The 23,781-nt window shown below is 37.3% G+C and overlaps 1 protein-coding gene and 1 long non-coding RNA gene across 3 annotated transcripts; one reads left to right on the forward strand and one right to left on the reverse strand.

Moving 5' to 3' along the window:
• Nucleotides 1–228: 228 nt before the first annotated feature.
• Nucleotides 229–6,411, reverse strand: LOC121786034. Of its 2 annotated transcripts, none has more exons than XR_006047102.1 (3): nt 5,612–6,411; nt 885–940; nt 229–636 (listed from the first exon to the last, which is right to left on the reverse strand). It is a non-coding gene; the product is annotated as an uncharacterized LOC121786034 (long non-coding RNA). The 2 variants fall into 2 exon arrangements; XR_006047101.1 differs by having other exon boundaries at nt 229–639.
• An 8,212-nt stretch (nt 6,412–14,623) lies between these two features.
• Nucleotides 14,624–16,894, forward strand: LOC121786231 (WRKY transcription factor 6-like). The gene is made up of 6 exons (XM_042184822.1): nt 14,624–15,033; nt 15,126–15,188; nt 15,267–15,404; nt 15,482–15,736; nt 15,927–16,040; nt 16,172–16,894. Exons 1-6 carry the CDS (start codon nt 14,857–14,859, stop codon nt 16,736–16,738), a joined length of 1,314 nt encoding a protein of 437 aa, XP_042040756.1. The 5' UTR covers nt 14,624–14,856; the 3' UTR covers nt 16,739–16,894.
• The last annotated feature ends 6,887 nt before the right edge of the window (nt 16,895–23,781 follow it).

Raw genomic sequence — 23,781 nt, forward strand, 5'->3', positions numbered from 1 at the left:
TTCATTAATCAGCACATTCTGTACATTATTCGGTTAATTACATCCATTATGTTTTTTAGAGTCTATGATCACATAACTCTATATACAATATATATTCAGTTTGTTGTACATTATTATTAAAATCCAGTTAACTTGTTCTACATTATTTTCTACCTATTTTACATTATTAAGGAGTGACGCGTCATTATTCGGTAATTTACTTCAATTATAGATTTAGCGTTGATGAAATCATACACTAATACAAAAATATGATTCTGTTTGCAAGAAGCACCCTACATATTGTTCAAAACATACCAAGTCACAAGTCGGCTAGATTAAATGTGTTTAGAACCCATTAGGCTAGATATCCTGGAATTTCCTTTATATTGAAATGCAGGATAGCTCCGAAACCCAGTTCTCGAACGGCTTCCTTCTGTCGTGGAGTTAGGTTTTTCATACAATTAAGGAACTTGGATGGGGTCCGTCGACAATAGAGATGGTCGACTTTCTTCCCCCTCGGTTTCCTCTGCTCTTCTTCTTCATGAGCGGTACTCGTCTCGGCCCTTTGCTCAGTCAATCTCTCCCGGAATTTGTGCGCAATCACAATTGGAATAACATCATCGACTACTTCGTCAATGTCCAATCTAGGCTGCTTCGCTGCTGTCCAACATACGACATCAGAGCATTATTATAATCAAAGGTATCAATATTGTATCGCATTTATATTAGATAATGCATATTACTTGATAAATAATGTACACAAGCAATCAAATAATGCACAACGGAATATTACATTCACCCATTTACAACCTCTCTATTAAACCAGCAAGTCACTGCTTACAATAATTCAAAAATGCATGCCACTACTCCAGGAATTCTAAACGCAAATGCAATAGATTGCTCACTTGCAGCCTGGGTTGGTTGGCTTTTTAAAGGTCGACCTCTCTTCGTTATACTGGATCTGTGAGACGAACCAAAAATCAAAACCCGATAACATTTCCTCTACATAATCGCCCAATACACAATTGTAAACCAGTAAATAACTACAAATTCAATAATAGACATAACCCTAACAAAAATGAACTCGGTTTTATGATTAAAGAAAATATCGAACAAAACGAGTTTGAAGACAGTGATTTTTTTGGGAGAAATTATTGAATCGACGAGTAGGTGACGTGTAGGCGGTGAAAATCGGCGATTAACAGTGGGTATTAACAAATAATTAACCATTTAAACCCTACCTTGTCGTCGCCTTCAACTAGATGGTAGCGCGCGAAGGGTGTGAGGTTTCGACTGTGAAACGGCGCTGGAGGTTGATTTAGGGCGAATATCGATGGTGTTGTTGATTTCCGGTGGCTTGTAGTTGCGGCTAGGGTTTGGAAATTGGGGTGAATTAGGGGAGACGAATTTCAGTAGTGGATTGAGGGGTGAGACGGTTGGAGTGCGAGAGATAGTGAGTAGATGGAAGGTCTATTGAAAATTTCACTTAATTCGCGCCCCTTCCGTTTTGAAACGTCTATGATTCAATGTTATTTTACAATTATACCCATATAATGTACAGATTATACCTAATAATACAACACGGATTCATTTATCAAAGTTTCATCTTGTCTGACCATCCACCTAATCTAATGGTTGATTTTAAGTATGAACTTAACCCTAAGGGAGCAATAGGACCTTAATGCTCCCATATATATATATATATATATATATATATATATATATAGAGGGATGTAACCATTTCCTTTTTCCATATTTTCTCTTATTTCTTTCTTGATCTCAGCCCCACGATTTTGTCATCCGACGGTTAGATTGATGCCACGTGTCATTTAATAATGCAGATTTTTTCAGTTGAATAATGCACACCGACTAATAATGCACCATTATAGTGTAATAATGCAGATTTTCAGTTGAATAATGCACACCGACTAATAATGCACCATTATAGTGTAGTAATGCAGATCATCTGGACCGTTGATGAATGAGATCTAACGGCCCATATTAAGAAGAATAAAGGATCTAAGGTATGAATAAGAGAATAACGCTCCCCTATATATATATATATATATATGTATATGATTGTGATCAAGATAGAACCATTCTTAAACGTAGAACCAATGTCAAATGGAGGTCGTTAGATCTTTTAATCCAATGGTGTTGATTTGCACAGCAACTTCTCATTACAACCAAAACTATTATTAATGAGTGAATGCAGAGAAGTGAAAAAATAAAGCATGCATGGACTCTTCTTCGTTTCATTCATTCTTCCATCAACATGTGAGTTTTTTCACATGTTGAGTCCAGAATGTCGTGAAAACATAGTCTAATATGTATGATTTTTAATCTTGACCGTCATTTTTTCCTCATCCAATGAATGAAATATGTAGAGTTCTAGGTTATACACTTAAGAATGGTTCTATATATATATATATATATATATATATAGAGAGAGAGAGAGAGAGAGATGTGATCATATAATAACCCTCAAATCAAGTAATAAACCTATAAATACGAACCACGCATATTTTCTAATCTTGTGGTTGAGATTCAAACTTAGATTTACTTCATAAAAAAGGTGCAGGGGGTAAATATGTCATTTCTCTCATTTAATTTTTGAATTTCGCTCCATTCTTTCATTCTCTCTCAGTTCGATTCTCTCATCTTCTCAGCGATTTTGTTTCCATATTCCTCTTCTCATAGATTTTGTTTCCAGTTTTTCTTCCGATTTGGTTCATTATTCCATAATCTCCAGATTTTATTTCCATATTTCTCGCATAATTGTGAATTGTGACCGGTGAGATGCAATTTTGCGTCTTATTTTCATTGATTACCTGTTCAATTGTTGTCAGAATTTGCTTCGATGGAGTCTGTAGCAAATAACGAAGGTAACAATCATTATCTATTATTTAGCTTATTGATTGTGTTCATATTTTAATTTATTGATTGTTTTTCTTCATGTATTGAATTTGATTTTAGATTAATATTAGTTGTCGATTGGTTTATGTTTCAGATGTATTGAACTTCTTATTTAATTATATTATGTAGTGTTAAGATTATACTTTTGGCTTATAAATGTTAGGTTTACTGTATAAAATGATAGTTTTGCCGGATAGAATAATACTCTGAGTTGATAAAATGATACTTTTGGCTTATAAATGTTAGGTTTACTGCATAAAATGATAGTTTTGCCGTATAGAATGATACTCTGAGTTGATAAAATGATACTTTTACTGATTTGTAGGTATGTACATTCATGTTTGTGATGATGCTTTGAAGCCAATGATTGGTAGTTAAGATGATACTTTTGGCTTATAAATGTTAGGTTTACTGTATAAAATGATAGTTTTGCCGGATAGAATGATACTCTGAGTTGATAAAATGATACTTTTGGCTTATAAATGTTAAGTTTACTGCATAAAATGATAGTTTTGCAGGATAGAATGATACTCTGAGTTGATAAAATGATACTTTTTGCTTATAAATGTTAAGTTTACTGCATAAAATGATAGTTTTGCCGGATAGAATGATACTCTGAGTTGATAAAATGATACTTTTACTGATTTGTAGGTATGTACATTCTTGTTTCTGATGATGCTTTGAAGCCAATGATTGATAGTTAAGATGATACTTTTGGCTTATAAATGTTAGGTTTACTATATAAAATGATAGTTTTGCCGGATAGAATGATACTCTGAGTTGATAAAATGATACTTTTGGCTTATAAATGTTAGGTTCACTGCATAAAATGATAGTTTTGCCGGATAGAATGATACTCTGAGTAAATAAAATGATACTTTTACTGATTTTTAGGTATGTACATTCCTGTTTGTGATGATGCTTTGAAGGCAATGATTGGTAGTTAAGATGATACTTTTGGCTTATAAATGTTAGGTTTACTGTATAAAATGATAGTTTTGCCGGATAGAATGATACTCTGAGTTGATAAAATGATAAATGTTAGGTTTACTGTTACTATTCCACTCAACAAGAGCACGCTTCCTACGGTTTTAATTGTTATTATTACCATGTGTTTAGGCTAAGCTCTTTATGTTGCTCCAAGTTGTGACTTAGACTTGTTTGAATGTATCTGCACCTTTGAATTCACGTTTTGACATCGTTGATGTGTTTATTGTTAGATTCTATCACTTTAGAGGCCTCTATCGTTATATATGTTTAATCCTTGTTTATTGTCTCTTTAACATAGACTTGGATAGATAAATCAATTGATGAGTTGTTAAATTTGAATTGTTCAGATGATAATTTGACGACGGATTAGGTAAGCTCGAATAGTAGATGATCTTTTATTCCCGCGCTTCCGCAGGAATTTAATATCTTGATCTTTTATTCCCGCGCTTCCGCAGGAATTTAATATCTTTGAAAATTAATTCATGGAACAAGTGTTCAGCTGACTGTGAATTATACGTCGCAAACATGTTCAGTGCAAGCGATTAGGTTGATTAATTAATCCCAAATATGTGCGTTCGATATAGGTGTAGAATGATTCTAGTCTAATGAGCAACTTGGAGTGACATCTTTTTCCTATTTGAAAAGTTTTCCTTAGTTTGTAAATTTAGCTTATTAATCTTTTAAATTCTTATTAAATAGCCTACGTCTCCCTGTGGTTTGACACTCGAAATACTACCATCGACTCTGTACTCTTGCAGATAGATTGTAATATTAGAGCTATTTTAGTAAACTTGTGTGTTCTTAATCCATTAATATAAAAGCTCTAAAATTACGCATCACCTACTCCCTCTCTCATGCCTCCTCCGGCGAAAATGACCCCGCTCTGTGTGGCCGGAGCTCGCCTCTCCTCCTCCTCTCTCAGTTTCCCCTTCTCGACTCATTCTAAATTTTAATTTTGGAATCCTAGATCGAAGACTTCGAGAGGCAGCGCCTCCTTCCTCCCTTCTCCGGTGAAGTCACCGATTGAGGGGAAAGGCGTCGCATTTCTTCCTCCGGCTCTCTCTCTCAATTTCGAATCTGTAAATTTTCTTCTAGATCGAGGAATCGGGAAGCAGCGCCTCCGTCAGTCCTCGTCTCCGACTGTTCGACGAGCAGACCGCCGCCATCACTCGCCGCTCGCCGCTCCTCTGCGTCACCGGCTCTCCGTCGCTGCTGCCAGCGCCCTGCATCAGCTCTCGGCGTCTAGCCTTCCGCCGAGCTCTCCCTCCGGCAAGCAGCGCTGCTGCATGCGCTCTCCCCTGCTCCCTCCGACGAGTTCTCCGTCGTCAAACGCTCGTCGCCGGAAAGCCTTAAAGCTAAGTCATCCTCCCCTCTTTCCCTTACTCGATTTCTTTGAGTTGTGGTAGTAGCTATTACTTGAAATTGGGAGTGTAATTGAGTTTGATGAAGGGTCTCGTTATTTGAATCCTAATTCTCGACACTTTACCGAAAATCGTTCTTACTTTTTGTGATTTTGCTACTGAGCTTCATAAAGAAGGTAGCCTATGCTTATTTCTGTTCCAAGTTATGTGCTGTAAAAGCTCTAAGCTCTTGGGCTTTAAACATGATACTCTATAATTGCTACTGTTGTGGATATTCTATTGAGCTTCTAAGGTTCTAAGTTATTGACTATCTACTGTGGTTGATCTATATGATGCAATGAGTAATGGAATGTTGAGGGGATTACCTCGCTCGTGATCCCTCTCGGTACGGGGCTGATCCTTGCCTCAAGACTTCCCCTTGCTCCTCCTCCACTCCTTGCTGCACTCCTTGAATTTGAGTAAATTTATGGTGCCGAATCGTTGGGAGGAGAAGGGAGATGAGGGCTGTTTATATACATCTCAAGCCTTGGCATCTTGCCTGAAATCCTTGGAAAGTGATATGCTATTTCGGGTTAAAATCTCAGCTTGCTTTAGAGCTTTGTGATATTGTGGTTTACTCCAAAATGGTGTAAGTTTTGGGGACTGTTCCCTTGGCAATTTCCCTACTTCCTCGGCTCTTGTGGAGGGACAGAACAGTTTCCTTATTTGTGCTTGTTGCTGAGGTCATGAGACTTTGTTCAAAATGGTTCTATTTCCATTTGGTGAGATCTTTGGCAACCCCAAATCATCCTTATGGCAGCCTATGTGTTGTTTACTTCGAGACCTTGCATTCTTGTATCACATCTCTTTCTCATGACTTTTCTTTGTACTTTAATCTCATGCTAATCTTGTGTAAATTTTTCCTTGTAGGGTGGCTGCCCAAGGAGCATCTTAGAGTGTCCACAATGGGGGAGCCGCGGCCCGCGGCTCGGTGCGCGGCCCCCCATTGCAGAGAGCCGAGAGCCGGGGCGCAGGGCCGGGAGCCGAGGGTGAGCCGCGGCCGCGGCCTTCACGCGGCTGAGCCGTGGGAGCCGCGGCCCTCCACTGCAGCGGGCCGCGGGAATTTTTTTTTTTTTTTTTTAAGTTTAAATTACTTTATAAATATACACTCTCATTTCCATTTTTCCAACTCCATTTTACTTCCATTTTGCTCCAATCTTTCCTTCCAATTTCAATACAACCTTGGAACTATGGATTCCGACGATGAACAATTCCAACAAGCGGTAGATCTGGAGTTCCAAAACCTTGTTGCAGCGGTGCAACGTGAAGCCGACGAGGCGGAAGATGCGGCGGAGGCCGCGGCTGAAGCGGCGGCGGCGGCGGCGGCGGCGGCGGTAGTCAGTCGGCCATTCTATCATCGGTGATTTTTCGACCGTGATCATACCGGGGCTGACCGCCGGTTGATGGAGGACTACTTCAACGAGAACGCCAGTTATCCGGCAGAAATTTTCCGTCGGCGATTCAGAATGTCGCAACGTCTCTTCGTCCATATATCTTCAAAGGGGAGTATCTACGGAAGCCATCGGCTGATGATTGCCAACGTCTGATGGATATGCACGGGACTGTACATCATTTTCCAGGGATGTTGGGGAGCATCGATTGCATGCACTGGGAGTGGAGGAACTGCCCGGTGGCTTGGAAGGGGCAATTCACTTCTGGTTTCAAAGGCCGACATCCGACGATGATTCTTGAAGCAATTGCTGATTACCGTTTGCGAATCTGGCACGCGTATTTTGGGGTCGCTGGATCGAACAACGACATCAACGTTTTACGATCGTCCCACATGTTCAATGACGAGAGCCGGGGTGAGGGTCCGCAAGTTAGATTCATGGCCAACGGCACTCAGTACAACAGGGGGTACTATTTGGCCGATGGGATATACCCTCGCTGGCCCGTGTTTGTGAAGACGATCCGACAACCCGTTGGACCGAAGCAAACCTACTTCGCGAAAAAACAAGAGGGTGCTACGAAGGATGTGGAGCGAGCTTTTGGTGTATTCCAAGCGCGATGGGCAATTATATGGTGCTCGGCTCGACAATGGCATGAAAATGATGTCGCAGACACAAATTAAAAAATATTATTACAAAATCAAACAAATTAATTTTATTTTTTGGAGAGGGCCACATTTTGTGGCCCTATTATTTTTATATATTTCCTGGCCTTTACCATTGTGAAGGCCACAAGAGAGCCACGAATGGTGGCCGGGCCACATTTGGTGGCCTTCAAGGGCCACCATTGTGGACACTCTTAGACCTTGCGGTTGTGGAAACGAGGAAGAAGAAAGGAGGAAAGGATAGAGGAAGGGGAATCCTTGGTCCTTTTTGACCTTATTACCATTTCCCCATAACATCTAGCCTTAGGTCTTTGCACTTCTACAGTAGTGTGTTGTTGTGTACGTTAGTGTTGTCCCCCTCATGGATGTGATCATGTACTATTCTCTCTTTTTTTTCATCAAGCTTGTATTTTCATCTTGCTCAAAGTCTTTATCCAATATAAGTGTATTCTTTACTTTTATTCTCTAATAGATTTATTTGTGCTTTGCTTCTCTCAAACTCCAACGTCGGGAATTACAACAAAAATTCTGTGTCCACACGCCTTCTAAAAGAAATTTAATTAAGCTAATAAATTCGATTTATCTTGAAAGAAAAGATGAAATTCCGGGGCGTCACAAACTTATAGTTGACATTATATGTATATAGTTGACATGAATTGTATATGTAGCTGACATTATATGTATGTAGTTGACATGAATTGTATATGTAGTTGACATAGATGGTACACATAATTGACGTTATATGTGTGTAGTTGATATGAATTATATATGTAGTTGACATTATATGTGTAGTTGACATGAATTGTATTGTAGATGACAAAAAAAAATTTTAAAAATTTAATTTTTTTTAAAAAAAATTAAAATTAAAAAAAATATTTATTGAATAAAATGTACCATGAAATTTCATAATTAATTAATATAAAAATATTTTTCATATGCCAAATTCTGGACCACTCATTTAATAAAAATGAGTGGCTGATAATGCATCTCAATTCTCAATTAAGCAAAAAAATCTCAATTGATCACAACCATATATATATATATATAATTGTAATATAGCTATGTTGTTATGATTATGATTATGCATCTAGTGTAGGTTGTTTTCTTGGAGTTGTGCTCTGCTCGCAATTCTATTATGATGGGTCAAATTAGGAAGGTATTGTATTTGTATTTGTCTTTGTCTTTAGATTCTGTCTGTGAAGAGTTATGTATATAGTCACTCCACGTTAGATTCAGTCTGTGAAGAGTTATATATATAGTCACTCCACGAAAGATGCTTCTAATTTTTTGTTGCAGGTCCTGACCATTCGAGAAATGGTCGATATATGGAGGAACAATATGACAGCTTTGTTTATTCTTTAAGAGTGGTACATTTGCAAGCTGGTATATATGGTTCAATATTAATGTTAACTAATTTAGTACTTATAGAGAAGCAACTTTAATTTTTGGCACGTCCCTTAATTTTCCTAGATTCAAGATGAATCATTGGATGGTATATCCGGTGGAGAGTTTTACTCCCCCGTCCGCGAATAGGAGTCTCGTTTTTCCATTTTAGTCCATCCGCGAATAGGAATCTCGGTTCACTTTTACCATAAATGGTAATAGGGTCCCACCTTCCACTAACTCACTCTACTCACATTTCATTTAAAACTAATATATACAAACTACTCCCTTCGTTCCATAGTAATGAAGGCGTTTCTTTTCGGCACGGAGATTAAGAAAATTGTGTTATGTGAGTTAAGTAAAGGGAGAATAAAGTGGAAAATGAAAAAGGTAGAGATGAAAAGAGAATAAAATAAGAGAGAGTAAAGTAAGTGTGGAGAAATGTGTTGACTTTTTTACTATGAATGGAAATGACTCTATTACTATTGAACGTACTAAAATGGCAAAATGACTTCATTACTATAGAACGGAGGGAGTAATATATACAAGTGGAACTCATATTCCACAAACTTTTTTCCACCCACTTTTCTTAACATTTCTTAAAATCATGCCGCTAAGAAATGCTGGAAGCAATGAAATATGGAGCCAAGGTTATACTTGGTGATGGACCAATTCCGGTGTGAGCTTTATTTCATTACCAATTCACAAATTATATGTGATGATAATTACCGTACATTGTGTTTTCTAACTGTCTTAATTTCTAGTGAGAGTCAATTAACGCTTTAGTTGTTTTCTACTAAGCTCAGCAAGATGTTATAAGATGTTACAAGTCGAGCAGCTCCTTAATTTGCATCATCCAAAAATGAAAGTGGCTGCTCTCTTCACCTTCTCTCATTTGGATCAATAGTTAAAATGACATCATCTCATGTAAAACAAAATGTATATGTTGCCATGCCCTCTTCAACTCCGGATTGTTGCATAACTAAAATTGAAGAGGTACTTTTGACTCATTTTCGGATGGGTAGAAGAAAGAAAAAGAATATTGTTTACAAAGTCTAACATATTCCATATTCTATCTTTTATGAAATAATTTCATCAATTCAAACGAAAACTTATATAGAATTGTATTTCTATCACCCATACCAAAAACTTAAAGTTAATTGGCAAAAAAAATTGAGATTAATATAGTTTGAACTTTGAACTTTATATACCATCAATTTATTGTGGTCAAATTAAATTAATTAAAGAAATCATTTATATAAATAGCGTTATTTCATATGCTATATATAATCATAACAACAATGTTAAGATATTAAGAAATAGTTTATATAAATATCGTTATTTAAAATCAAGATGCAAAGTAATTTGTGTCAAATTTCGACGGGTCACACGCATCCAAATTTATAATAATATTTAGAAATATTTTGAACTAAGGTTGAATTCATAATTGTCTTTCTTTAGTTTGTAGATGTCATATAACTGTCTAAGTTGCTACTAACTCTTTGTCAACTTTCATAACTTAAAATAAATAAATATTCAACTAATTCTTTTTATAAAACGTCAGAGAGCAAAGAAGCGTCGGTATAAAGTTATAAATAATGAAAGATCAGAGAAATATTCCTCAAGATTTTTTTCATACGACCCATATACTTAATTAATGTGGGTAGGTATAGTAGAAAACTGCCAGCTAGAATTTCATTGATTCAATTATTCCTTAATAAGGCAAAGTTTATTCACTTCATCCTTTTTTTCGTTCTCCTGTATATGAAAGAATCATCAATATATATATAGGGATCAATATATATATATATGGGTGCATTACCCTCCTTATCACTTCCTAGTATAAAACATAGGACTAATATAATTCCTTGGATTTATTAATCTAATGGCTATGATTAAAAGCACTGTCATACATTATTATACCATTTTCGTACATTAAAGGGCAATTTGAGTATATTACTGTTACATCATTTATATGGATTAGTACATTAACTTAATGTATATATTGATATGTTATTAATGTAACATTAATGTGTTTTGATGTATATGTGTACCTTCTACGTAATGTAGATTATAATTTATTGAATGAGGGGTGAAAGTTATATTCATTCCCCAAGAGTTTAGCAATCCATGAGGCTAGGATGTAGTACCGACTTAGTAACACAACGTTCACTAGGGTAATCTTGTGGATACCTAGGGGACAGGATCTAACTACCTCCGGTTTGTGAACGTTATGTTAATATGATGGTACTACACCCTAGCCCCATGGACTACTAAACCCTTGGTGAATGATGTTAACTTTCGGCCCTAAGGGAATTAATACGATACTACATTACTGGATAAGTGATGTATGATATACCCATGATAATGTACACATTATCATGGGTATATCGTACATTACCTTCCGACTCATGAATTTGTGGATGCTATATAGTATAGTTTCCATCCACAAAAGCATGAGCCGGATAATAATGTACGATATATCCATGATAATGTACGGTAATGAACATTATCATCGGTATATCGTACATTACTGAAACGACTCATGCTTTTGTGGATGGAAGCTATACTATATAGCATCTACAAATTCACAAAAGCATGAGTCGGATAATAATGTACGATATACCCATGATAATGTACGGTAATGTACATTATCATGGGTATTTCGTACATTACTGAACGACTCATGCTTTTGTGGATGGAAGCTATACTATTAGCATCTACAAATTCACTAAAGCATGAGTCGGATAATAATGTGTACGATATATCCATGATAATGTGTACATTATTTAGTCACCTACGTACATTAATGTGTGAGACTCGTACATTAAAATATCATTTTCATACATTAACATCATGTACTAATAGAACATGATGTACAAATATAACTACATCATGTAGCGAAGTCATGCACAATTGTGCTTTACCATTTTTACCCTTTTCAATTATTTTATTAATTTTTAAATTTCAAGTGGCTTCCATATCAACCATCAGATCACACACAATCAATGGATGAAATTAGTTTTCCTTTTTAACAGTTTTTTACACATTAATCTGAATACATCCTTATATATATTTACATTTTATTTGAAATATAAATATAAGTATAAATTTTATTTATTCTCTATTATTTTCACATGTTTTTGCTGGAGAATTATTTTTTTCTATAAAAGAATAAAAAATGGTGCAACCATTATATTATTTCATTTCTACTTAATTCATGATAATATTAATTACACAGGGTATCGACGTAATAATCATTTCCCATATATATAGTATTCGCTCCGTCCGAAGATATTTGATTGACTTCTTTTTTCACTCGTTTTGAAAAAATTGCAATAAATAGTTGAGTGGATAAATAGTACTTCACATTTCTGATAAAAGGACGAAAAAAATCTGAGACCACAAATGTACTCCACTAATTTTATAATTCAAAAGAAAGGTGGACTTCTTAAATGGGACGGAGGAGTGGAATTATATTATATTGTCAGTTTTTTTGTTGGATTTTGTGGAGATGGAAAATTCACCATTTCAATAGCATCTACTTTCATTATTAAGAAAAACCGTAATTAATAGTATTTATATCCCAGTTACTATGATTCCTTCAATCCTACCATTTGAAATATTTAATGAAATGTGAATAAATAAGTTCAAAATTTTCAAGGAAATTAAAGATTATTGTAAAATTTTAATCAATCTTAATAAAAGATGGATTGACATATATCAACATATCTTTCTACACTAATTTTCAAAAGTACATTAATCACCTAGAATTTTTTTTTTTTTGGCACATGTATAGAGCAGAGCTTACAGCTTTGCTTTAATCTCTCTAATTCGTTTCCCCACTTGAATTTGAGATGATTTATGTTTAACAGTTGTATTCCAAATCACACCTAATCTTCTCCATTTTTCTACACGCAGAAGTAAGCCACGTGGGAGTTGGTTTTTGGTCAGACAAAATCTCAGTCAACTTCCTTTTGTCCCCAAAACCGGTTTTTTTGTTTGTTTACTTCGATTTGACTTTGTAGCCGCTTTGTTGACTTCGTCGCTTTATGCTGTCAATTTCCAGTATATATATATACCGTTTCAGGAAAAGAAAAGGAATAAAATTCCATTTGTAAGGAGTTCATTCTAGTGCTAGATTGGTGAAAGTATTTTTATATGTTCGTTTCCTCGCTTACTAAGTGAGACATTACTTTTTTAGCACAAGTTTTAAGGAAAATATTATTTTATTAGTTAAAATACACAAGATTAATAGTAACAAATTTTTTCTTGTAAATAATCCTTTTATGCAGTAATATCGATAGGAATTCCTGAGCGACCCGCAATTCGTGGGTTGGGGTGAATGGTCCTCTAAATTTAGAGGTCCAGGGTCGCAAATTTCTATCACAATTAGCACGCGCCTGGTTTGCCAACAATCCATATAGGCTTGATCTGTAGGCTGGTCTGGTGGGTTGAACCTATGTGCAACTATTGTCTATTATTCGGTCTTTTAACATCTAATTAGACACTTATTGGTGATTTTATAATATTAATGACTATAAAAAGTAATATTTCATTTTATATTTAATATACATGTAAGTTAGATTTTAATAATAAATAATGAAAAAATAAATTTGATTATTTAAATTAACTATAAAAATTACTATAATATTTAAAATTCTAGAACATGCTTTAAAATTTCTCGAATATGTTTATATTTATACTTATTTATATAAATCTTAAATTAGTATTTAATCATTCATATATCTTTAATAATTTATATCCTATAAATACAATAAACTTTTATCATTATGTATTGAATTAGACACATGTAAAATTTATCGATAGCAGCCCGATTAGCTCGATGGGCTAGCCTGAAACTCAAACATTTACGATTAGGGATGAATGTTTATAACCCGATAAAAATACAACTCAATTAGATAGCAACCAAAGCATGGTTGACCTGAAATTCGATGGGCTTCCCCAATTAATCGTGACATTTCTAAGTACCGATATATATTTTTGGGAAGTTAACTAAAATTTAGATTTACTCCTTTTGATTCTCAATAGAAGTTCCATTTTGTCATTTTCGTTCGGTCCATGTAAGAAGTCATATTTCACTTTTACTATTTTTGGTAAGTGGACTTTATATTCTATTTACAAACTTCACCCTCATTTTATTATGAAATCAATATATAAATACGTATATTCCACTAATTTTTTCTACCATTTTCATTAACAAAGTCAAAGAATTTCTCAACATTCGTATCAAATGAGACTTTTAATTGTGACCTAAATCAGTTTAACCAATTTTTAAAATTGAAAGAAAATATATAACACGAGTAAGAAAACTGGGAGAAGTTATAATTGCGTGGGAGTTGTATAAACTCCTTATTAACTATTTTACCTGTAATTTTTATTTCAAAGCATTCACTAAAAATAAGTATATAAATTGCTATCTTACCGCATCCGCAATGGTGTTTTCCGTGGCGAGATGGCTCGTCCCGGTGAGACACCATTGCGAGTGGCTCGTTCTGAAGGGCTGCTCTCCGCGGAGGGCTCGTCTATTACTGGCGAGTGGACATCGATTTTAAGACCATTCTTGATTTTATGTTTTAAAATAATCTGAAATTTTTTTTAAAAAATCGAAAAAAAAATCTGCTTGCAATACTAAAGATCCAGGTGGCAGGTCAGTCAGCAGGGTAGATTGTGCGTCAAAGTCATTGACTTTGCCGGTGGTTGATCACTTGTAAGGCGCCGCAAACCTCGGGGCGGTGGCCTGCCTTACGTACTCTCTCTTTCACAGTTTCACCTCTCTCTCTTCTTCCGTCAAACCCAGTCTTGACGATAAACATAATCCCCAAGTCCACGAAGCGGGCTGACGCAACATTACCCTCTCCCCTTTGCTTTTCCATTTAAACATGTTTTTCTCCCTATTCCACACCCCTTCCTAGAAAATTTTAAATCAATTTTCATCTCTACCTGTTTTTGATTCGCACGCCACAAATCTTTTCAATAATTTCAACCCTTTATTATATATACACACCTTCTCCGTTTCCTTGTGGAAGAGTTTTCAATCATTTCTCCACATACATACCCTTATGAGAGAGTGAGAGAGAAAGAGAGTTTGATCATCTCTTCATTTTTTATATTATGGAAAAGGGATGGGGTATCGACCTTCGAGTTGGATTCTTTGGTGGATATAATAACCGGATCAGCACGATGTTTCCCATGGACTCGAGCGGTGGAGGAGAGGTTTTAGGTGAAGTGGATTTCTTCTCCGAGAAGAAAGAAGACGTCAAGAAAGAGATCACAGATTTGGACGTAAATGTGAGTCTAATACTAGTAATATAGTACTATGCTATGCTATGTATGAAATGAAATTCCATTTTTCTTATTTTTATTTTTTATTTTTGGTATAGATTGGTTTGACTCCTAGAGACCGATCCACTGTGGATGCCGAAGATCGCCGATCCAAAATTGAGGTTATTATTGCTCGAGATATTAATTACTATTACAAAAAATTCTCATGATTTACACATATATAGTTGGGACAAATTCAGGTTGAAATCGAGAGAATGAAAGCTGAAAATCAGAGATTGAAAGGGATGGTAACTCACATAAGCAATGATTGCACTAATCTGCAGATGCACCTCCACACCTTGATGCAACACCAACAAAATGCTACACAGCACCACCAGGTAATATATAGTTTAAATAATATTGTATATATATATATAATCGGAGAATAAGTGAAACAAGACTTGTATTTTGGTAGATTGTTGAAAGAAAATCCGAAGAAAAGGGAGTAGTATTGGTTCCGAGACAATTCTTGGAGTTGAACAAGGAAATGAATGATGAACAATCGGGGTCATCTTCCGAAGAGAGAACGCTATCGGGGGATAAAAGGGTCGAGCGCAACGGATCAGAAGGCTCGGCCCCGAACAAGTCGCCTAAGCCGGCCGATCCGCTGCCCGACTCCACTATGCGCAAAGCCCGTGTCTCCGTCCGAGCTCGATCCGAGGCGCCCATGGTACTATTCACTTCCGTTAATTACTAAAACAATCCCTTGTACCAATTAAATTAATGCTTTTAGAGATTGGTATTAATGGCTTATAAATTAAAAAATGTTCAATTTCATTTGTTTAGTAAAATCAGAAGTTAAAATTATTTCATTGTGTAGTTTTATTTTATAAAATAACTCGTTTTCGCAATTTATGTAGATTTCAGATGGATGCCAATGGAGAAAATACGGGCAAAAGATGGCGAAAGGCAATCCGTGTCCACGAGCTTATTATCGTTGCACGATGGCTGTCGGTTGTCCCGTTCGAAAACAAGTATGTCTAATTGCATTAACTAGTGTCACATTTCTTCACACACTTTTCATAGTATGAATTCAATAAAATTAATTCAAATAATAAGAAATATAATCTATCAATGTGAATACTCACTCAAAAGTAAATCACAGGTCCAAAGATGTGCGGAGGATCGAACCATCTTGATCACGACCTACGAGGGAACCCACAGCCACCCGCTCCCGCCCGCGGCCATGTCAATGGCCTCGACCACATCCGCGGCCGCGAGCATGCTGCTCTCGGGATCTATGCCGAGCGCGGACGGCGGCCTAATGAATCCCGGCTTCCTAACAAGAACGATGCTCCCATGCTCTCCAAACATGGCCGCAATCTCCGCCTCCGCTCCTTTCCCCACCATCACACTCGACCTGACCGAACAACGGCCCGGCCCACACTTCCAGCTGCCCTTCGCTCCGCCTACGCCGCCGCCGTTTCATCAGGTTTTCGGCCAAGTAATCCAAAATCAGTCCCAATTTTCGGGCCTTCAAATGTCTCCTGACAAGAGTGGGCCGTCTTACGCGGACCGGCTTAGCGCGGCCACGGCTGCTATCACGTCCGATCCAACGTTCACGGCGGCCATAGCCGCGGCCATCTCGTCCATCCTCGGCGGAGCTCAGCCCAATAGCGACGGTGCCGGTAATAATGCCGATGTGAATACAAATGACAAGACTACACAGTGATCAAACAGTTTATTGAGCCACTTTTTTGTATTAAAAGATAAAATAACTACCACATTTTTATCTCTGTCTAGTTTTTCTCATTTTTTTGTGGAATTAGCTTGTTAATATTGTTATGTAATATTGTGGGAAAAGTTTTAGGACAAATTTTACATTCTTTAATTATAATCACTGTGTTACAAATGATTTTATTAAATTTTTTGGGAAAAAGAGATTGGTGAAAATTGATCTAAAAAATCCATGTTAAAAGATAAGTTCACACTAATGTAGTATTAGTTGCCGTGTGTATTAGGCAAAGGATAAAATTAATTAAAGATTTTTGATCAATCAAATTCATTTAACTATTTCCTTTTTGTCGATATATCAAATGTCGAATAATGGACAGAAAAGACAAAAGATATATGGACAATTGGAGATTACTGGGAAACAATTGTATAGCCCAAATGAGAGAGAATAAAAGGTTTGAATTTGAGAGGTCAACAACTTCGGCCATTGATTGATTGACACGTTAACGTTGAGAAAAATTGGAGTATTCCAAGCTTGTGAATGAGACGTCAACTAAAATATTAAAATCTTGAAATATTATCGTCTTTACTTTCTTTTCAGTTTTTTCTTTTAATTCAATTAAAATTGCAAGCTCAAGTTGTGAGTATGGCAGTTGATATAAATTGAAAATCTGATGAGATTTTATGTTAATTATCATAATATTCTTTTAAAACAATCTTTACAGCAAGATAGGAGTACTTTTTTACAGTTCATCAATATTCCGCTTATAAGCCAATCTTATTTGTGAAAAAATTGAAACTTTGTAGCGCGGTAAAATAAAACCCAAAAATTTCTAGTTCGATTTATTTTTGCTTTTTGCTCAATTGAATTTTCCGCTGTTCCACTTTCATTGTATCTTCCTTTCTACCGAATGGAAATTTCATTTTAGTGAGATTTCAATGAGACCTTGACTCATATGTACACTTCTAGACGTGTATTTTCTGTGGATTTTTCCTCTATTTATTAGAGAGATATTTTCTTTTAATTATATTGTGTATGGTATACATTGGAATATGTATATGATATTATATAATTAAAAATTTAAAACACTACATCTCATGCATGTTCTAAAGAGAGTTCTGTAATGTCTCATTGTAAAATTTAAGTTTGCTCAGTTGGCGATTGAGCGAGATTTTTTTTTTGGCGAAGATTTTAAGCTCTTCAAAATACACCATTTATTATTATTTCTTTATTGCTATAGAATAACGTTGTAAATAAAAAAATACTCCATAATTCAATTCAATTAATTTTCTATATTGCTAACTTTTTATGTTGCTAACTCTGTTAACGCATCAACACAGTGTATTAAAAATGTCAACATGATGACATTAAAATGGCAAAACATAAAATCACACCCGATACTACAATTTATCAATATTTATCTTTATTGACAAAATAATCATCTTTCTAAAAATAAATAAAACAAATGTAGAGTTGGGATAAGTCTCATATTAATTAATTATTAAAAAGAAGAGAGTGAGATGCGTTGTTGACTTCCCTGCCATAAATGTCGTCACTAAAATGAAGGTAATATTTTCAATGATATGATTACAAGATTTAATTAAATAAAATTGAACGTGTGACATTGTTGGCCGCACCGCCACCGTACCTCTAATCCCCGTACAAATATAACTACGTTTGGTTGACTTGGACTAATGATTTAACACATGATGCCATGTGAAATTTTTGTTTATTATTGTAGTGTGTGAATGTGATAGGATAAGAGAATACGAGAAGATGTGGAGTTGTGATTCCATGTGGGTGAAGCTCAACTCAAAAGGTGGTTATAGTCGTTGGAAATCGGTTATCCACGTCAGCTCGGAAGTAGCCGTTTGAAGTGAGGATCGGGAGTAACAACACGAGTTTGTTGCGAGAAGATCCAACCTCTCTCTGTTTCTGTTCGAACCATTCACATCGACGCCCACACACACAAGTAGTTAGCTCAATCATAATTCTCTCGTTCTTGTTGTAAACACTTAATAGCTTCTTGCGGTTTTGCTCATTGATTCATCGAGAGATTGTAGATAGATCGAGAGATTATAATCTTGAGAGTGAAGTGAATAAAGTTCCATTTTGTTGTCCGTGGACGTAGATCATTCCGATCGAACCACGTAAACCCTTGGTGTGTTTTAGTTCATCGCTTTCTTGTTGTGTTTGTGGAGCTTCAAACCTTACAACTTGAGCCGTCTGTGGGAAGCGGAGCGATGGCGACGACGAAATTGGAAACCGAAAAATTCACCGGGCGCAACGACTTCGGGTTATGGAGCATCAAGATGAAGGCGGTCCTTGTGCAGCAGGGTTTGGCGGAGGCGTTGAAGCCTATCGCGAAAGATGATACAGTGGTGGAAGAGGATCCGAAAGCTGCGATCAAAAGGCAATAGATGCTTGATCGCGCGCATAGCGCAATCATTCTCTGTTTGGGGGATAAGGTCTTGCGCGAGGTGGCCAAGGAAAAGACTGCCGCTGACGTGTGGTCTAAATTGGAGAACTTGTACATGACGAAATCTTTGGCAAATAGGTTGTTCATGAAGCAGAAACTATACTCCTATCTATTTCATGAAGAGAGGGGCGTAGAGGAGCAGCTAGAGGAATTCAACAAAGCTGTTGATGACCTTGAAAACATAGATGTGAGTTTAGTTGATGAAGATAAAGCTATTCTCCTTCTTAATGCCTTGCCCAAATCTTTTGATCATTTGAAGGATGCGATGTTGTATGGCCGAGAGAAAACGATTACTCTTGAGGAAGTTCAATCCGTTTTGAGTGCTAAGTAGTTGCAGAAATCCACCAGCAAATCCACCGCTGATCAATCTGGAGAAGCCTTGAATGTCAGATTCAAAGGCAAGAAACCACTGCAGAAAAACAAGAATGCAAAGGCCAAGTATCAAAGGGATAAAGATCCTTAGAAAAAGGAGACTAGGGAATGTTTCTACTGCAAAAAGCAGGGGCACGTAAAGAAAAATTGTTACTCTTGGAAGAAGAAAGTTGCTGAGGAACAGAATGGTGCAAATGAGGCTGATATAGCAGAGGATCTGGAGATACCTCAGATAATGAATGTAGTTGAGCAAGATATTGGCAACTCTTGGATTATGGACTCGGGATGCAGCTTTCATATGAGTCCTCACAAGTCGTGGTTCTTGAATCTAACCAAGAGTGATGGCACCGTTCTACTAAGAAACAACCAGATCTGTCAAGTAAAAGGAATAGGAGACATCAAGATCAGAAATGAAGATGGATCCTCTCTGATTCTAACTCAAGTAAGGTATATACCTGAGGTTAAAAGAAATTTAGTGTCACTTGGTGTTCTTGAGGAAAAGGGGTGTGTGTTCATGTCTAAAGGAGGGCAAATGATAGTATCTAAAGGAGATAAGGAATTGTTGAAGGCAACTAGAATTAACACTCTCTATTATCTGCTTGGGGAAACTGAAGTCAGTCCACATGTAAATGCTACTACCAGCTGTGACATGGATTTATGGCACAAGAAGCTCGGGCATGTCTCAGAAAAGGGCCTCAAAGAACTGATCAAAAGGGGCTTGATAAAATCTGGAGCTCAACAGAATCTGACAAGCTGTGAGAATTGTGCATTAGGAAAAAGCAAGAAGCTCCCATATCAGAAATGTATTCATACTTCTACCTCTCCACTTGTTTATGCACATTCAGATTTGTGGGGGACTTCACCAACTGTTTATGAGGGTGGAGGAAGGTATTTTATGTCCATCATAGATGATTATTCAAGAAGAGTTTGGATATACATCTTGAAAGAAAAATCTCAGGCTTTTCTAAAATTCAAAGAATGGTGCTCTGAAGTGGAATTAGAAAATGGGAGATATCTCAAGTGTTTGAGAACTGATAATAGACTAGAGTTTCTTTCAAATGAGTTTCAAAGTTATTGTGCTCAAAAGGGCATTAGAAGGCACAAAACAGTGCCTAACAATCCTAAAAAAAATGGCACTGCTGAGATGATGAATAGAACATTGTTGGAGAGAGTTAGGTGTATGATACTTGGCTCGGGTGTTCCTAAAAAATTCTGGGCAGAGGCAGTAACAACAGCAGCAGTCTTGATCAACAAATGCCCCAGCTCAGCTATTGATTTTGATACCCCGGATTACAGATGGCATGGCAGAGACAGCAGCTACTGCCAACTCAGGAGTTTTGGGTGTGCTGCATATGCACACATAAAGCAAAGCAAGCTTGAGGCTAGGGCCTTGAGGTGCATTATGTTGGGGTATCAGCCTGGTGTGAAGGGCTATAGGCTCTGGTCCATTGAGCCCGGGAATCACAAATTGGTAATAAGCAGAGATGTCAAGTTTGATGAAGGCAAGATGCCATTCTCTGAGGTCAAGCAGCCCACAACAACCATCTCTGATCAGGGTGGTACTTCAACTGAGGTGGAGCTGGGCAGAATCCAGAATCATGGAAGTGATGATGATCAGTTCCAAAGGGAAGAAGAAGAGCCAACTCCAAAAGCAAATGAGGGCCATATTCCAGAAAATAATGAAGAGCCAGCTCCACAAGCTCAGAATCTTGATAACTATTTGCTTGCAAAAGATAGGCCTAGAAGAGTACAGAAGCTACCTACAAGATACAGCCAAGCTGATATGATATTCTATGCTCTGTGTATTGCTGAGGAGATAGAGTATTCAGAACCACTGACCTATGCAGAAGCCATCAAGAGCAAGGAGAAGGAAGCATGGAAGAAGGCCATGATTGATGAAATAAAATCCTTGTTGAAGAATGGAACATGGATCCTGGTTAAGAGATCTGATCTGCAAAAGCCCATTGGATGTAAATGGATTTTTAAGAGGAAGGTGGAGGTTACTGGAACTGAGAAGCTTAGATACAAAGCAAGGCTTGTAGCCAAAGGGTACTCACAAAAGGAAGGCATAGACTTTAATGAAGTGTTCTCTCCGGTGGTAAAGCATGCTTCTATCAGAATTCTGATGGCTCTCACAGCACAATTCGATTGGGAACTACATCAAATGGATGTAAAAACAACTTTTTTACATGGAGGGCTTGAGGAGAAAATTTACATGCTTCAACCAGAGGGTTTCATAGCTCTGGGTGATGAAGATAAGGTGTGTCACCTCAAAAGAAGCCTATATGGTCTGAAGCAGTCAAGTCGACAGTGGTATCTCAAATTTGATGAAGAGATGCACAAGCCGGGATTTGTAAAATCCAAGTTTGATGGATGTGTGTACATCAAATTCAAGAATCAGATTGTTGTGGCATGGTTGTTGCTGTATGTCGATGATATGCTCATAGCTAGCCCTGATATCAAGGAAGTAGACTGCATAAAGAGGCAACTCAGCTCAGTGTTTGAGATGAAGGATTTAGGTTGTGCTAAAAGAATTCTTGGCATTGATATTGTCAGAGATAGAAAGTCTAAAAGGTTGTGGCTGATGCAAGGTGATTATCTTGGAAGGATGTTGAAGAAGTACCAGATGTATGACTCAAAAGGTGTCTCAACTCCTCTGAGCCAACAGTTCAAACTCTCTGGCAGCCAATCACCAAAGGATGACCAAGAGAAGAAGCAAATAGACATGATCACATACTCAAATATTGTGGGCAGCCTCATGTACACTATGGTGTGTACTAGGCCGGACATAGCTTAAGCAATGAGTGTAGTCAGCAGGTACATGAGCAATCCGGGCAGGAGCCACTAGCAGGCTGTGAAATGGCTGATGAGATATGCAAAACAATCTCAGGGCGTTGGGATTGTGTATGGAGGAGTGGATGATGTGTACTAGGCCGGACATAGCTTATGCAGGTGTGTACTAGGCCGGACATAGCTTAAGCAATGAGTGTAGTCAGCAGGTACATGAGCAATCCGGGCAGGAGCCACTAGCAGGCTGTGAAATGGCTGATGAGATATGCAAAACAATCTCAGGGCGTTGGGATTGTGTATGGAGGAGTGGATGATGTGGGACCTGAGCCCTTGGTGGGATTTTGTGACTCGGATTATGCTGCTAATCTGGACAATAGAAAGTCACAGTCCGGTTATATCTTCACTCTATTTGGTTCAGCTATCTCTTGGAAGTCAAGCTTGCAGTCGGTTGTGGCCCTATCCACCACGGAGGGAGAGTATATCTCACTCACTGAAGCAGTTAAGGAGTGTAAATGGCTAAAGGGGATCCTTGAGGATTTCGGTATAAAGCAGAAGGCTGTAGAGATCAACTGTGACAGCAGTGGTGCTTTGTGCCTTGCAAAGCATCAAGTGTTCCATGAAAGGAGCAAGCACATAGATGTGCGTATGCATTTTGTCAGAGACGAAGTTGAGAAGCGAGAAGTTAGAGTGGTGAAGATCAGCACAGACCACAACTCAGCTGACATGCTCACGAAACCATTACCAACTACCAAGTTCAAGTATTGTCGGGAGTTGGTGAATATGGTTGATAAATGAATGTAAAGAAAGGTTGACAACAAAGTGCTTCTATACTTCACATTCAAGGTGGAGATTTGTAGTGTGTGAATGTGATAGGATAAGAGAATATGAGAAGAGGTGGAGTTGTGATTCCATGTGGGTGAAGCTCAACTCAAAAGGTGGTTATAGCCGTTGGAAATCGGTTATCCACGTCAGCTCGGAAGTAGCCGTTTGAAGTGAGGATCGGGAGTAACAGCACGAGTTTGTTGCGAGAAGATCCAACCTCTCTCTGTTTCTGTTGAAACCATTCACATATAAGCAGTCGACGCACACACACACAAGTAGTTAGCTCAATCATAATTCTCTCGTTCTTGTTGTAAACACTCAATAGCTTCTTGCGGTTTTGCTCATTGATTCATCGAGAGATTGTAGATAGATCGAGAGATTGTAATCTTGAGAGTGAAGTGAATAAAGATCCATTTTGTTGTCCGTGGACGTAGATCATTCCGATCGAACCACGTAAACCCTTGGTGTGTTTTAGTTCATCGCTTTCTTGTTGTGTTTGTGGAGCTTCAAACCTTACAACTATGAATGCATTCTTATGAATATTTCCATGTAAAATCAGTAACTGGTATAAGAGCAC

The sequence above is a fragment of the Salvia splendens genome, chromosome 22, assembly GCF_004379255.2.
Source record: "Salvia splendens isolate huo1 chromosome 22, SspV2, whole genome shotgun sequence".
Classification (NCBI taxonomy): domain Eukaryota; kingdom Viridiplantae; phylum Streptophyta; class Magnoliopsida; order Lamiales; family Lamiaceae; genus Salvia; species Salvia splendens.

Coding starts and splice junctions, on each gene's coding strand:
- LOC121786231 (XM_042184822.1), top strand. CDS start 14,857: ATGGAAAAGGGATGGGGTATCGACCTTCGAGTTGGATTCTTTGGTGGA. Junction 15,189..15,266: donor ATCGCCGATCCAAAATTGAG/GTTATTATTGCT, acceptor GGACAAATTCAG/GTTGAAATCGAGAGAATGAA. Junction 16,041..16,171: donor GTTGTCCCGTTCGAAAACAA/GTATGTCTAATT, acceptor AGTAAATCACAG/GTCCAAAGATGTGCGGAGGA.